The sequence below is a fragment of the Triticum urartu genome, chromosome 1A (genome assembly GCF_056163025.1).
Source record: "Triticum urartu cultivar PI428250 chromosome 1A, HENAU_Tu73, whole genome shotgun sequence".
Taxonomy (NCBI): domain Eukaryota; kingdom Viridiplantae; phylum Streptophyta; class Magnoliopsida; order Poales; family Poaceae; genus Triticum; species Triticum urartu.
The window spans coordinates 452,684,027-452,697,764 of NC_141873.1; the positions used below are offsets into that span (position 1 = coordinate 452,684,027).

At 50.2% G+C, this 13,738-nt stretch overlaps 1 protein-coding gene across 1 annotated transcript; it reads left to right on the top strand.

The window, feature by feature from the left end:
• The first annotated feature begins 5,672 nt into the window (after positions 1-5,672).
• Positions 5,673-6,432, top strand: LOC125535324 (uncharacterized). Its single transcript, XM_048698381.2, has one exon. The coding sequence runs from the start codon at positions 5,700-5,702 to the stop codon at positions 6,132-6,134; it is 435 nt and encodes a 144-aa protein (XP_048554338.2). The 5' UTR covers positions 5,673-5,699; the 3' UTR covers positions 6,135-6,432.
• Positions 6,433-13,738: the final 7,306 nt, after the last annotated feature.

The following is a 13,738-nucleotide window of genomic DNA, read 5'->3' on the forward strand; positions in this document are numbered from 1 at the left end:
GCTATGTAATTCACTTGCTGCCGTGGTGCTGCGACCCGAGGCCGATAAGGTTTCTTGGTCTCTCACGAGCTAGGAAGTTCTCGGTTAAGTCACTTTATGCTAACTTGACGGAGGGCCCGACACTAGACGTAGCTAGGGGCTATGGAAAGTGTCAATCCCCCTCAAAATAAAAATATTACTATGGCAAATGTTCTGCGCCCGTCTCCCGTCCTCTAACAACAAGTGAAACGTAACGGGTCGTACGATGGCACTTGCGTGATGTGCGGTGCGCACGAAGATGCAAACCACATTTTCTTCAACTGTCACTTAGCTCGATTCGCTTGGAGTGCGGTCCAGGAAGCCTTTGATCAGAATTGGAACCCTCACTCGGGTAGTGATCCCCACGATATTCTCTTGGCCCACAGGGGTGGTTTTGACCAAGTTTTATGGCGTTGCGTAGGGGCGCTTTTATGGGCTCTATGGACTACCAGAAACAAAATCACTATAGAGCACAAATTCCCTTCTCACCCCGCTGACATTATTTTCAAATGTCATTTGTTCCTCCAGACCTGGATGCCGTTGGGGAAACGGCGGGATGCTAAGCGGATGCAGGAGACTATGGAGCGGATACGACTCATCCAGATTGATGTCGTCATTAAGATGTTGTGGAGTTGTATCTGTCCTTGCCGGTGTTGGCATGTTTAGACTGTTTATTCATCTTTCTCAGGCCTAGGCCGATTGCATGTATCAAACTTAGGCTTCGGCCGTGACTATCTTATGTTTTCATCTGTCCCTTATGTTGGATGCTGCCTGTTGGTGGGCTTTATTAATTTAAAGCCGGATGTTCCTTGCGTCTTCGTTCTTGTTGAACATGACGTATTGCACTTCTAATCCTATCTTCTCTAGCCTTGTATAGTTGACTCCTAGAGATATGGTAGGGTTAGTTTTTTTGTCATGCAAGACATCTCTTGTATATATTGTGACCTACTCCGTGGAATACAATTGAGTTGCACCGCATAATCTCTTTACATGGTATCAGAGCGTGAGGTACTGAAGAGCACCAACAATACTGCGGATTGGGCCGGTTGTCCTGACACTCGCTGCTCTACGTCAGGTTATTGTGTCTTCTTCTGTGATTCGCTCGTCTCATGGTCCTCTAAGCGGCAGCCCACCGTCTCCCGCTCGAGTGCTGAGGCCGAGTATCGTGTCGTCGCCAACGTCGTTGCCGAGACTTGTTGGCTCCGTCAACTACTTGGCGAACTTCGGGTTTCAATCCCGAAAGCTACGGTGGTTTTTTGTGATAATGTTTCGGCCACCTACCTCGCAGCCAACCCGGTGCAACATAAGCGCACCAAGCACATTGAACTTGATGTTTGCTTTGTTCGCGAGAAGGTTCAGTTGGGTCAGCTCCGGGTTCTTCATGTACCGACTACCCAACAGTTCGCCGACATTATGACTGCGGGGGGTGTTGAACGTGACGTATTGTACTTCTAATCCTATCTTCTCTAGCCTTGTATAGTTGACTCCTAGAGATATGGTAGGGTTAGTTTTCTTATCACGCAAGACATCTCTTGTATATATTGTGACCTACTCCGTGGAATACAATTGAGTTGCACCACATAATCTCTTTACAGTTCTAAAAAAAACACTATCCAAAATCGACTAACGCGAGTTGCAAATTCAGGCACTTGCCAGCACCAGAGCAGCAATTTGAGATCGTCAAGAACATGTGGCATTCGGTGCCCTCGTACCACCACTACCCCAGGTCAGACCAGGGTTCCCAAAATCCACGGAAACATTGATCTTTTCTTCTAGCTCTGTGAGGGTAAGAGCATCTCCAGCCGCGCCCCCAACAGGTCCTTCCCAGGCGTTTTTGCTGCGTCGGCGCCGAAAAAACGGCCCAGTCACGCCCCAGAAGCCCGTTTTTCGTCGGCTCGGGCCGAAACTGGTGCCGGCGGACCCAGGCCGAACCCGGTGCCCTGGGGGGCGCCTGGGGCGCCGGCACAAGCGAAAAGGGTGCGTGGGTCCGCCCTGTCGGCGAGTCAAGCACCTCTTTCCACCGTTTCTTCCCTCATTTTCCCCACTTCCCTCCCATACTCTTCCTTCCTCCCGCCAATCTCCCTCCCGCTCGCCTCCCAGCTGACCGCCATGCCTCCGAAAAAGTACGTCGCCCCCCGCGCGGCGGCAACCGTGACTGCCTCCGTCGCCCAGCCGAAGCAGAGGAAGCCGAGGGCGCCACCGACCAAGCCACCGGGTATGTCAAACGCCGAGTGGAGGGCGGAAGTTCAGCGACGGGAGGCTGTCACCGCTGACCGGCGGAACAGGGCCATCGCCAAGAAGGCCCGCGACAACGCGGCGCGTGCGGCTGCGGCTGCCTCATTGGCGGACCAAGCCGAGGCCGAGGCGACTCGCGCGGGGATGATGAATCCACCCGGAAGCCACGCCCAGTACGCGCCCTGGGGCCAGCAAGGCGTCGGCTCTCCGCAGCCATGGGGATCGCCCTCGCTGGGCTACGCCGACGGGGATGCACGATGGGTTCAACCCAAACGTCACCTTCCCCCATGGATAAACCCGGCCCAGCGCACGCCCTCTCCCGCCTTCGCCGGCGTGCAGTACCCTCCATACAACTACTCGCCGCCCGCCTACGCTTCCTCCCCGATGCCCCCGCTACGCCGTGGCCCGCTGCCCTTCCCGCACCTCGGCGACACCGATGAGACCGAGGCCGACATGGACGACATTATCGCGGCAGGTTCGGCCGCGGCCGCCGCGTCTCTCGGGTTCGTCACCCAGGACGAGGTGGTGGATCTCAGCGGCGGCATGGACGGCGAGCTCGGCTACGTCTACGGAGAGGACGAGGAGGAGGAGCAGGAGGAGAACGACGACGAGGAGGAGGAGGAGGAGCCGACGCCTGTTCCGGCGAAGGGGCGCAAGAAGAAGAAGAAGAAGCGGGCGGCCAGGTCAGGAGAGTCGCGCATCAAGTGGGCGTCCAAGGAGGAGGAATGCCTCGCCGAAGCATGGAAAGTCATCTGCCCCGACCTGACGACCGGCACAAACCAGAGCATCGAGACGTACTGGGACCGCATCAAGGTCGAGTTCGACGAGCGCAAACTCGTCGACCCCTACTTCAAAGGCGTCTACATGCAGCGCGGCTCCAAGGCGATGGCGAACCATTGGGGGCGTATCCAGGGGCGTGCAAGAAATGGCATGGGGTCGTCGAGGAGGTCGCGGATCAGGTATGCCATGCCGGTCTCCCGCCTCTCTTCGCCGTGAACGCGTGCCAACTGTTTGTTCCTCCGCGCAGTTGCTGCGCATGTTCGCCCTGTACCGGCAGAGCAACAGCGACGCCGAATTCAAGTACCTCCACGTTTACAAGCGCATTGACAAGTGCGAGAAGTGGACAGAAGTCCGGCGCACCCTCGACAAGGCCAAGTCGGACGCGCCGACTCCTGGCGCATCGAAAGGGCGGCCGGACGGCAACAAAGTTGCCAAGAAGGGAAAATACGCCGACGCGGCCACCGCTCGAGTGCAGGAGTCCATCGAGCACTGCCTCGCCGACGCGTAGGCCCGAGCCGTCCTTCGTGAAGAGAAGACCGAGGCGCGGTGGTCGGCGTTGATATCGAGCAGCGCCGTCAAGCTCGACCTGCTCTGGACGAACGTCGCCGCGAAGAAGAGAAACACCGACCTGGCTTTCCTGCTGGGCGGGGCGAACATGCTCCAGAGCACCGACGAGGCGGTCAAGGCGTGGTACTTGGCGGAGCGCGGCCTCATCCTGAACCAGCTTCCCTCGACAAGGCCACCGACGCACACGCCGCCGCCGCCGCCAAGCCCGCGTGATGACGCCTCCACGACGCCCAGCACCACCGAAGCCGCTCCGACACCGCCCAGCGCAGAAGCAGCTCCGACACCGCCAAGCCCGCGCACGCCAACTCCACCGACGCCTGGGGCAGAGCCCGCCGAGTAATGCGTTGCGCACGCGAACTTCTGCCGCTCTATTTTTTTGTACGCCGAACTGTGGTTTGCGATCGCCCGACTTGTGACGTCTTTTGTGAGCGAGAACGACCAAGTTCGAATTTTTCGTGTCCTGGGGGCGGCGCTTGGGGGCGTGACTGGGAGCTAGATCGCCTTCAGGGGCCGAACTAGCACCGGTTCACCCCAGATCGTTTTTTTAGCGTCCTAGGGGGCCGAACGGCTGGAGATGCTCTAACATAGCCGCCGGGCCAAAAGTTTTTTGAGACAAGCGATGGATTTGCCCTACGCACCAGGTCCATGCCTTTCTCCTTTGACAAAGTTGAGACCGTGTACTAGCCCGCAATGCCTTTTCCGCCGTCCCCTCTTGATCACTTTCTCACCACGATCATGCTCCACGGGCAACGTTTTCAACCACAGTTTGATTGTGTTATGAGATTGCCCTCCAAGGTCTTTGGTAAAGCACCAAAAAAAGCTCATGCTCCAAGCTAGGCAAGAGCTGGCCACACAACCAAGTTCTTTGGCGCTCCACCTCATGTACCATTGGTACCTACCCCGCAAAAAAAAAGTATCATTGATACCTAGAACAATTCATTTCTGCGACAAGAGGCCAGCGGAATTATACTGCTTTTACAGATGCAAACTTCACAGTAAGCGAACTCCAGCGAACAAGGAATTAATTTCAACGGCGGTAATAACCAGGTGCTGGCCCTAATTGATAACAGGCATCGCTCTTCCTTTTCTTAGGCGAACGCCGAACCCACGAGGGCCATGATCTTGCTATATGGACGCCGTCCTTCCTGCCAGGCTGCCACTGACCACGTCGCCAAACTTCCCGCCATGCTCAATGGACAGGAAGGTCGACCTTGCCTTGATGTTGTATATATGTTTCGGCCACATCTTGTAAGATTTCCAATAAAATGGCGTGGCATAATCAACAGCAAAATAAACGTCATTCACTTATTGTCCGACAAACATTACTTGCTAACTATAGTATATTTTTTTGCGGGTAAACTCTTGTATTACTCAAATCACATTGTTCGTACAATCAGCTTTGGCAAGCTCTAAAGAATCTATCGGGCCAGAACCAATCACAGTCATCGTTGTGCCCTCTAGTCTAGCAAATTTAGCTAAGCTATATCTCCAACCTTATTTTGATTGTGATTTACATGAGTAACACAGGAATCACGAAGAGACGTAAGGTGCCTAATCTCTCTAACTATAGAAGATTATATCGATCTATCAAGATCCGAAGTTTGAATCAGCTTGACGGCGACGACAGAGTCCATTTCAACTACAATTGGCAAGTCGCTCCTCTGAATAGCAAAAGACAGTCGTCCTTCCATGCAAGCACAAATTTCAGCTTTAAGTGTTTCCCAGCAAGAGAAGAGTTGTCTACACGCTGAGTAAATAATGTGACCTCTATCATCTCGCGGCAACCGTACCAGGCTACCAGCACCAGCCGTGCCATCCTCTGCAGATGACCCATCGGTATTCAGTTTCACCATCCTGGCGTATACACATTCCTTCGTTCACACATATTCCATGCATGCATCCATACGCTAGTCACCCGCATCGCGTGTGTGCGCGTGCGTGCGCGGAAAAGCAACAGCAGAACACACCAAAAATGCATGCAAGTCGACGGCAATACGCCACGCCAAACCCACCCCTATATAAACCATCGTCTCAGCAGTGAACAGCTCACCACACAAACCGATCGACCGATCACCACACGTCCACACCACAGCAGCAGCATGGCTACCACCAGTCATGCCCTCCTCATCGCCCTCGTCGTCCTCGCCGGCCTCGCCGACCTGCAGGCCGCCGCGGGGCCCGTTCACGCCGCGGAGCACTCCGCGGCGGCGACAATGGCGACGGCGTACCCAATGGCGGATGAGGCGGATCCGGACCTGAACGGGATGATGCAGTGCATGTTCGGGTGCTTCACGTCGGTGATGAGCTGCGCGTTCGGGTGCATGGGCAAGGGCCCCGACCTGCCGCTCTGCGTCATCAGCTGCAACCAGAAGAGCATCGTCTGCATGATCCGCTGCGGCCTCACGCCCTCGCCGCCGAGCCCCAAGCCGCCAACGCCACCCGGGCCCAAGCCGCCCGCGCCCAAGCCGGCGCCCCCCAAGCCTGCACCCGGCCCGCCGCCATACGCCCGTCAAAACACCGAGACCTCCCCTTAGACGTACGCCGACAATTGCCATGCATGCATGATGCCAGTAATATGGTTTACGAATTAACTAAAAAAGAAGCCGCGTATATCATGGAGGTATACCCAGATATATAAATAGTGCTCGATCCATAATTTATAGCTGGATTTCAACACTTATATATCTAGATTTACGCCCCTCAAAAAAATTATATATCTAGATCTATGTTATTACAGTAGACACAATGTCATATATGACCCACGGTGATTGTACTTATACTATTCATGCAATATATATGTATATATACATTCGTGTAAGCGTGCAAACATGTAATGATAGCTCTATTAAATTATGTTCTCAAAGTCAAAGTTGTTAAAGAACACTCTGTGTCAGCATCAAGTAGATTATGTGGTAAAACCATGTAATTATTTTTCACAAATGATAAATTAAGCTAGATTTTATAAGTGTTTCCCGTGTTACACTATATTTTACACACGAAATCCTCAATTGAATCTGGCTCGACCTATCAATTTGTGCATCTTATCTCATTTGCCAAAATAAACTAATCCAAAACATCTCACATGCAACGCGTAGGTGAACCTTCTGAAGATTGTAAACCACATGTCCTCAATGTATGAACTATGAAACTTAAGGAGATGGAGCAAATGAAATACTCCCTCTGTTCACTTTTATAAGACCTTGAAGACATTTCAGATAATATGCAAAATAGTCCATTTTGAGTTGTCTGAAATGACTTATAACAGTGAACGGAGGGAGTATAACTTTTTAAAATATGTGAAAAATAAATGATAATGTAACTCAACTATCAGTTTAGAGCCTCGTGGATGGGCTCAAGAACACTTATTACATTGATTTTCTTCTTTATACAATTACAAAGCTGCAACCGGTTTTGTAAAATTTGCATTTTTTTTAGTTCAATGACATCACATCATATAACACAATTAACTATCTACTCAATTCTATGGACCTTGGAACTTCTCAGATAAAGGTAAACAAGAAAAAAACAACTTCACAAGATCATCAAAGCAAGGCCTTCCAAGGAAGCTTTTGTGTTATCAAGGCTTCAAGTCTCCAACTGGCTCAACTACCCAATTGAGATGCTCCTCACTGGGTTTGTGTATACGGTGTTCGGGCAAGGGAACTAGGTGCAAGTCCATTTAGAATCTGATGGAATGCTTCTCCAGGTTGCACAACAACATGGCCTTCTTCGTTGACTAGATAGGAAGTGTGGCTTGTCACACCCCACGTGTTCTAGCATATGATAATCCAAAAGTGGTCTAAAACATCTCGGTAGTCTTGATCACGGGCCACTACCATTTCCAAACGTCGCTCCCATCTCTCCTAAGTGGGGAGCTTAATTTGGACAGCCATCTAGAAATGCAAGAACTGGATAATGGCACGCGACGACAAGTGACTGCGAAGATCCCTTAACCATCCCAGCCTTGCGCCACCGCCCTCAATCCAGCTGCCCTTGGCTTGACCATCTCGAGCGCACATGCACAATATACTTAACGACCATGCCCCCAATTCAGGGGTATTGCTAGAAAAGTATAGACTCCACCATTTAATGTGATCTTAGATGAGGCCTCAAACAAGGCCAATGCCTAGTCAAACACCGCTTGATTTTATCTCGCCCACAAAAGGTCTGGGTTCATTCTAGAAGCTCACAACCACTTGGTATGCAAGGTATCGTTAAGAGCTTTGAGGTTCTAAAACCTGATACTCCCACAATCGACCGGTGCACATACCACCTCCCAAGCGGCTAGGCACTTCCCGCCTCTAGCATAATCCAAGCCTGCCCAAAGGAATCCACTAGCATAATCCATGTCAAGCATGTCGTGAATCCCCATGGAAGAAATGCACACATTGAGCAGAATGATCCTAGCTCCCTTGGCAATCATCCCCTACTTCTATCCTGATATTTTTCATGAAATTTTTTAGAATGTTGTTTTGACACCTTTTGTTTTGATAGCTAGGTCCGAGTACTAGAAAGCTCGGTTTGTAAAAGTTGGTGTGGAAAATGTCGAAAGTTGGGTTTACAATATCTAAAATTCATGTTCAAAATCATAATGTCTCGCTATGTTTGTGCTTGAAAGGTTGTGGACAAACTTTTTAAAGGCAAACCTATTTATTTTGAAAACAATGCAGAGAAATGGAAAGAAAAGGGAATCACAATACTGTCGATAGTGATTCAATCAAACCGGCTCATGGTTTGCACCATACGGAGGAGTGCCAACAATATGTAAACTTGCTTCCACATATGGTTTGACCTATAGAGATTCCTATGTTATTCAAATTATAGCAAAACTATCCAGATTCATGAGTTTGATTACAAACCAAAGTAGAAGCCGATGATCAATAACAATATGCAAGCCCCGTCACTACGTTTGAACATGCGGAAAAGGCACAATACATTTTAAATTCTAGGATTATAGAAATAGCCCTACAAAAGGTAAACATTACAACAGAGCCCCAAGGGAATCCATTGTCTTCAACCTCTGGAACGAGTTGATACGGGCCATACGGCACGCCTTCGCCGCTCCCTGCCGGAGCCGGCCAAACCTTTTTTGTGACGAACGGGAAGTCACCAGCACGTCAACCCTAACGGACCAACACCCCAGAATTAAAGCCATCGTTGGAATCACAGAAGAACACCTGTCAAGGCATTATATTACTGCCCCCAGATCCAACCCCCTCCACCATCAAGGCGAAGAAGAGAGGCAGAGCATCACGTCATAGTCATCACTGAAACATCCACCAATCTCCAGATTGACGCCAGAGCAACCAGCCAAAGCACCATCACCACCACTTGAATCGGTGCATAGGCACCCATTGCAACTGCATAAACCACCAGATCCAACCAGATCCATCGGGACCAAATTTTCGCACGCCCTCCGTCGTTGCAAGAAGTACCGCCGGAGAGTGGACTGGGAGGGGCATTATTTCGTCTTCACGGTGCCATTGTCGCCGCCTCACCGTCCTAAACATGACACAAACACAAAACTCTTAGCAAAAAATGGAGCGGGATCCCTCCTAACGGCGAGGGGATGGGGTCCACCATGCTTCCAAGGCTCCAAGGCCATCGGAGGCAAGACGGACATGCGGGCGGCACTGACGGGAGTCGAAGAAACCCTAGTCGAGAAGAAGAAGGTACAAAACTTCCTTTTTAGTCTAATCTTTACATTTCAGTAACATTTACAAGCCCCATCACTACGTTTGCACTGATGTTTACTTTTAACTAGTAACATTTACAAGTTCACTACATTTGCACTGATGTTTACTTTTCACTTACATTTACAAACCCCACACTACATTTGCACTAATATGCTTGTATCCCCTGCAAGCACAAACACAAATGATTTGCAATCCGTTTGCTCGAGCCTACTAGACTATACTTTTGGTGTAAATTATTAAAGGATGTCGGCGTACCCTTTGAATCGGACCGTGTAAATGGATTCCGCAGATATATAAGTATTATTTTCCATATGCGTGTGGCCTGTGTTTGCGCCATATCTCACATATCGAATCCAAGCTGGAATTTCGTCCCATCAAATTAGACACGATCGATATCTGCGCTGAAAATCCTGACGGCGGTTCCCATATATCCATGCACGTTTGATGGGCACATGCAACTACCAGGCATCGTATGCGTGCTCCGTCAGCACCGATCGAATCTGACGTGCTCAATATCTAGCTGGGTATCTAGGTTCGTACGTACACAGAGCTTGTTCATTTTCAACATCTGGGCGCCAGGGCCCGGGGAAGATCCATTTCATTTCTGTTTCTTACTTTTCTCGCCAGTGGGCGAATAATCAACGCAGATGTTGCAACGAAAGAGCATATTAGTTCGATCACAGATATAGATTTTTTTTTCTCCACACAATACACACACCTACCACTACCGGACTCGCGGGCTATGCCTACGGCCACGGGCCGTCGGCATAGGCCCCCAGGCCGTCGGCATAGATATATGCCTACAGCTGCCGTCGGCATATCCCCGTCGGCGTAGATGTCGTCAGCGTAGTCTTGTCAGACCGTCGGCATAGTATAGCCGTCGGCAGTGTTTTTCGTCTGACGGCAACGGACGGCGCCGTCAAAAGCGCTGACGAATCACGCAATGCCACGTCGCAGGGCTATGCCTACGGCAAAGCCGTCGGCATAGATTAATCTATGCCGACGGCTTAATCTATGCCGACGGCTTTGCCGTCGGCATATCTCTGTCACGTAGCATCTCCTGGTTTCTCCTGGCAGCAGGGCTATGCCTACGGCAAAGCCGTCGGCATAGATTTTCATATATGCCTACGGCTTTGTTGTAGGCATAGATGTGCCATGTGGCAAGCCCTGGTAACTCCTGGGCGTATATATGCCGACGGCTTTGCCGTAGGCATAGTTTTTTTTTATTATTTCCCCTGTTTTCTCTTTTCCAATTCATTTGACAGTATTTCAAAATAGAACAATATAAAATTATGCAGAAATATGACAATTCATCATGTAAACATACTCAAGTTCATCTAAACATACTCAAGTTCACCATCATCATCTAAACATACTCAAGTTCATCACATCATCTAAAGATCATCACCGACGGAAGTTCATGAACATAAAAATAGTGCAAGACATGAAACATGATAAAAGTAGGAATATGAAAGGCATGGCACGATGGCCACATGCACAGAATCATCAAGCAAGAGCACCTCCGCCAAAACCACCACCTCCGCCATAACCACCACCACCTTCGCCAAAACCACCACCACCACCTCCGCCAAAACCGCCATCGCGACCACCACCACTCTGCCACATCAGAGTGACTGGGGTCGATGGAGCAGGAGTCGAGCCACCGGTCCCCTACATGTTTCAGAAAAGATTCTAACAGTAAATATGATATGATAGTGTTTCATGAACGAGAATTAGTTTGCTAGTAGTTAGGCAAATGTACTAACCGGACCATCACTGCCTAGTGCCACCCATTCATCGAACGTGGGCACGTGTGGGGGTTCTCCCGCAGGTGGTGGTGGGGGTCCCATTTGTGGTGGATCCGTGCGGTTAGTCCACTCTGTTGTTACTTGATTCCGACGGAAAAACCCACTATACATCCATTGATTATCTGCCATCTCTGCTTTATTGCAAGCCACACAACAAAATTAAGGATTCATTTAAATTACTCACATCAATATTTTATTTTTTACAAGGTTGACGAGAATCGACATTTAATCCACCTACATCTCTAATAGGTAAAGATGGGTCCTAATCCCACCCGAGAATGTGTAGATTGAGTACGTTGTCCATGCTCTACCCCATTCCGAGACAAAATTTCGGCAGCACCTCCCCGCTGTTCTCCAAATACACGTCTCGGCAAAATGCCGAGAGAATGTGCATCCGGAGAACAACAGGGAGGCGCCGCCGAAATCCTGTCTCGGAACGGGGTAGAGCATGAACAACGTACCCAATCTACACATCCTCGGGCTGTCCGTGGAAAGCGCTGGACAATCCGAAAGAGCTGCGGTGATAAATATGCAATTGAATGCATATTTATCGATGCAACCCTTTCGGACGGGAGACCTAGGTTACGCGACTTGATGTGAAAATTTAATCTAGTGACATGGAAAAAAAGTGGACGAGGTCATGGAATTGTTGCTCACCCTCCGATGTAGTCGATCAAAGGAGACGGACGATCGTGGACCAACACCTCCAACGTCAACGATCACTCCACGAAGATGGAACACCACAAATCCTGTTAATCACACCGAGTGAAAAAAAATTAGGTCGTCACCTCACATTAAGCATTGACACAACATTATGAATGAACATGAAACAACATGTCAAATTGTAAAAAAAAACTTCATTAAATATTTTAGAAACCAAGTGCCTCGAATTGCTTCTTATATATGAATCAACATTACCAAAACACTAAATTGCTCCATGGACCTCCATACACGTCTGCTTCTTGGCCTACCATCACCATTTATTACCTATTTATTTTCCATGTTGTTCTTGACAACTGTGTATATATTTTTCTATAAAATTGCTGTAATTTGTTATTTTGCAGCCTTTTTTGCTGTCATAAAAAATTTAGTGCAGTGCCCTGATAATGACATGGCCCTGTGTTTGCAAGGTGCCACAATGTTTTCCATTCAAAACCAATGGAAAAACACCCATCCAAGTTTCCAGAATGGCAGCATATTCATCCATCTATCTATCTATTCATCTAGCATCCATCCATCTATCTATTCATCCATTTATCTATTCATCCATCTATCTATTCATCTAGCATCCATCCATCTATCTAGCATCAATCTGTACATGCATATATCCATTCATTACATATATATCCATCTATGTAAAAAAACAGTAACAAATTGCAAAAAAAATGAAAAAAGCCTCACCTTGGCCGCCGGTGCAGCGGGCAGCAGGGAGGCCAGGGGGCAGCCGCCGGGGAAGGGTGGACGGGGCCGGCCGGGGCGCAGCAGGGCGTCGGCGGAGGGGCGCAGCAGGGCGTCGGCGGAGGGGCGCAGCAGGGCGGGGTGTCGGCAAAGGGTGGACGGGGCCGGTCGGTGCAGCTGGACAGGGAGGGCGCGGGGTCGGGGACGCGTGTGGACGGCGCTGGCGAGAGGTGGCGGAGGGACGGGGGTGGTGGTGGGGTGAGGGGCGGAGAGGAGGGTGGTCGCGGCGGCGCAGAGACGAGCTAGCGACGGCGTGGTGGCAGCGGCGGCGCGAGAAGGGGGCGGGGATGTAGGCGGGGAGGGGGGAGGGGCGAGGGAAGGGGGTGGCGCGGGTGGAGCGGCGGCGGGCGGCCGGCGGGGAGCGAGGCGGGCGACGGGGAGCGGCGGCGGCGGCGCGGGTCGAGCTCTGGCGGCGGCGCGGGTCGAGCAGCTATCGGGGCGAATGAGTGGTGGAGGTCGACCGGCTGAGGATAAGAGCGAACTATGCCGACGGCTAAGCCGTCGGCATAGGAAGCGATGCCACGTGGCACCTATGCCGACGGCTTAGCCGTAGGCATAGTTATATTTTTTATTTTTTTAATGTTTTTAATAGCTTATATTTTTTTCGTCTTTCTGTTTTTTTATTTCATATAAATTTTTGATGTTTTTATAGTCATAAGTTATATTTTTTATGTATTATTATTTCATATGCATTTTTAATGTTTTCTTAATGCATTTTTAATATATTTTTTTGCAACAACTTTTATACATGTTTAACATTTTTATAAAAATATTATTAACTGTATTCAATATATTTTTAGTGTATATTATTTTCATACGCATTGAAAAGTTTCGTTTACATATAAAATGAGGGACCGACGCGTCCGTTTTCCCCCTCCAGGTGCCGGCGGCGGCGCCGTCCGTGACGGGGGCCACACCCCGGAGACGCGTGCCGCCTCTTCGGACATGTCACAACACCACCCCGCATGTATGAGGGCCCGGTACGACGCTCTGGTGGCATTGCTACCCCCAGGGCCCCCGTCCCGGCTAACCCTGTAGCGTTTGACCACGGGATCTAGCCCTTTGACTTTGCACGGACGGGCTTTGACCAGTGGACATCTCCACCCGGTTGTGTCGGGTCGGCCCAGAGGGACACTGGGGAGCAACATCCGAGCCAAACCCACAACTACATCCACT

Excerpts from the sequence above, each read along its gene's own strand:
- LOC125535324 (XM_048698381.2), top strand. The coding sequence starts at position 5,700 with ATGGCTACCACCAGTCATGCCCTCCTCATCGCCCTCGTCGTCCTCGCC.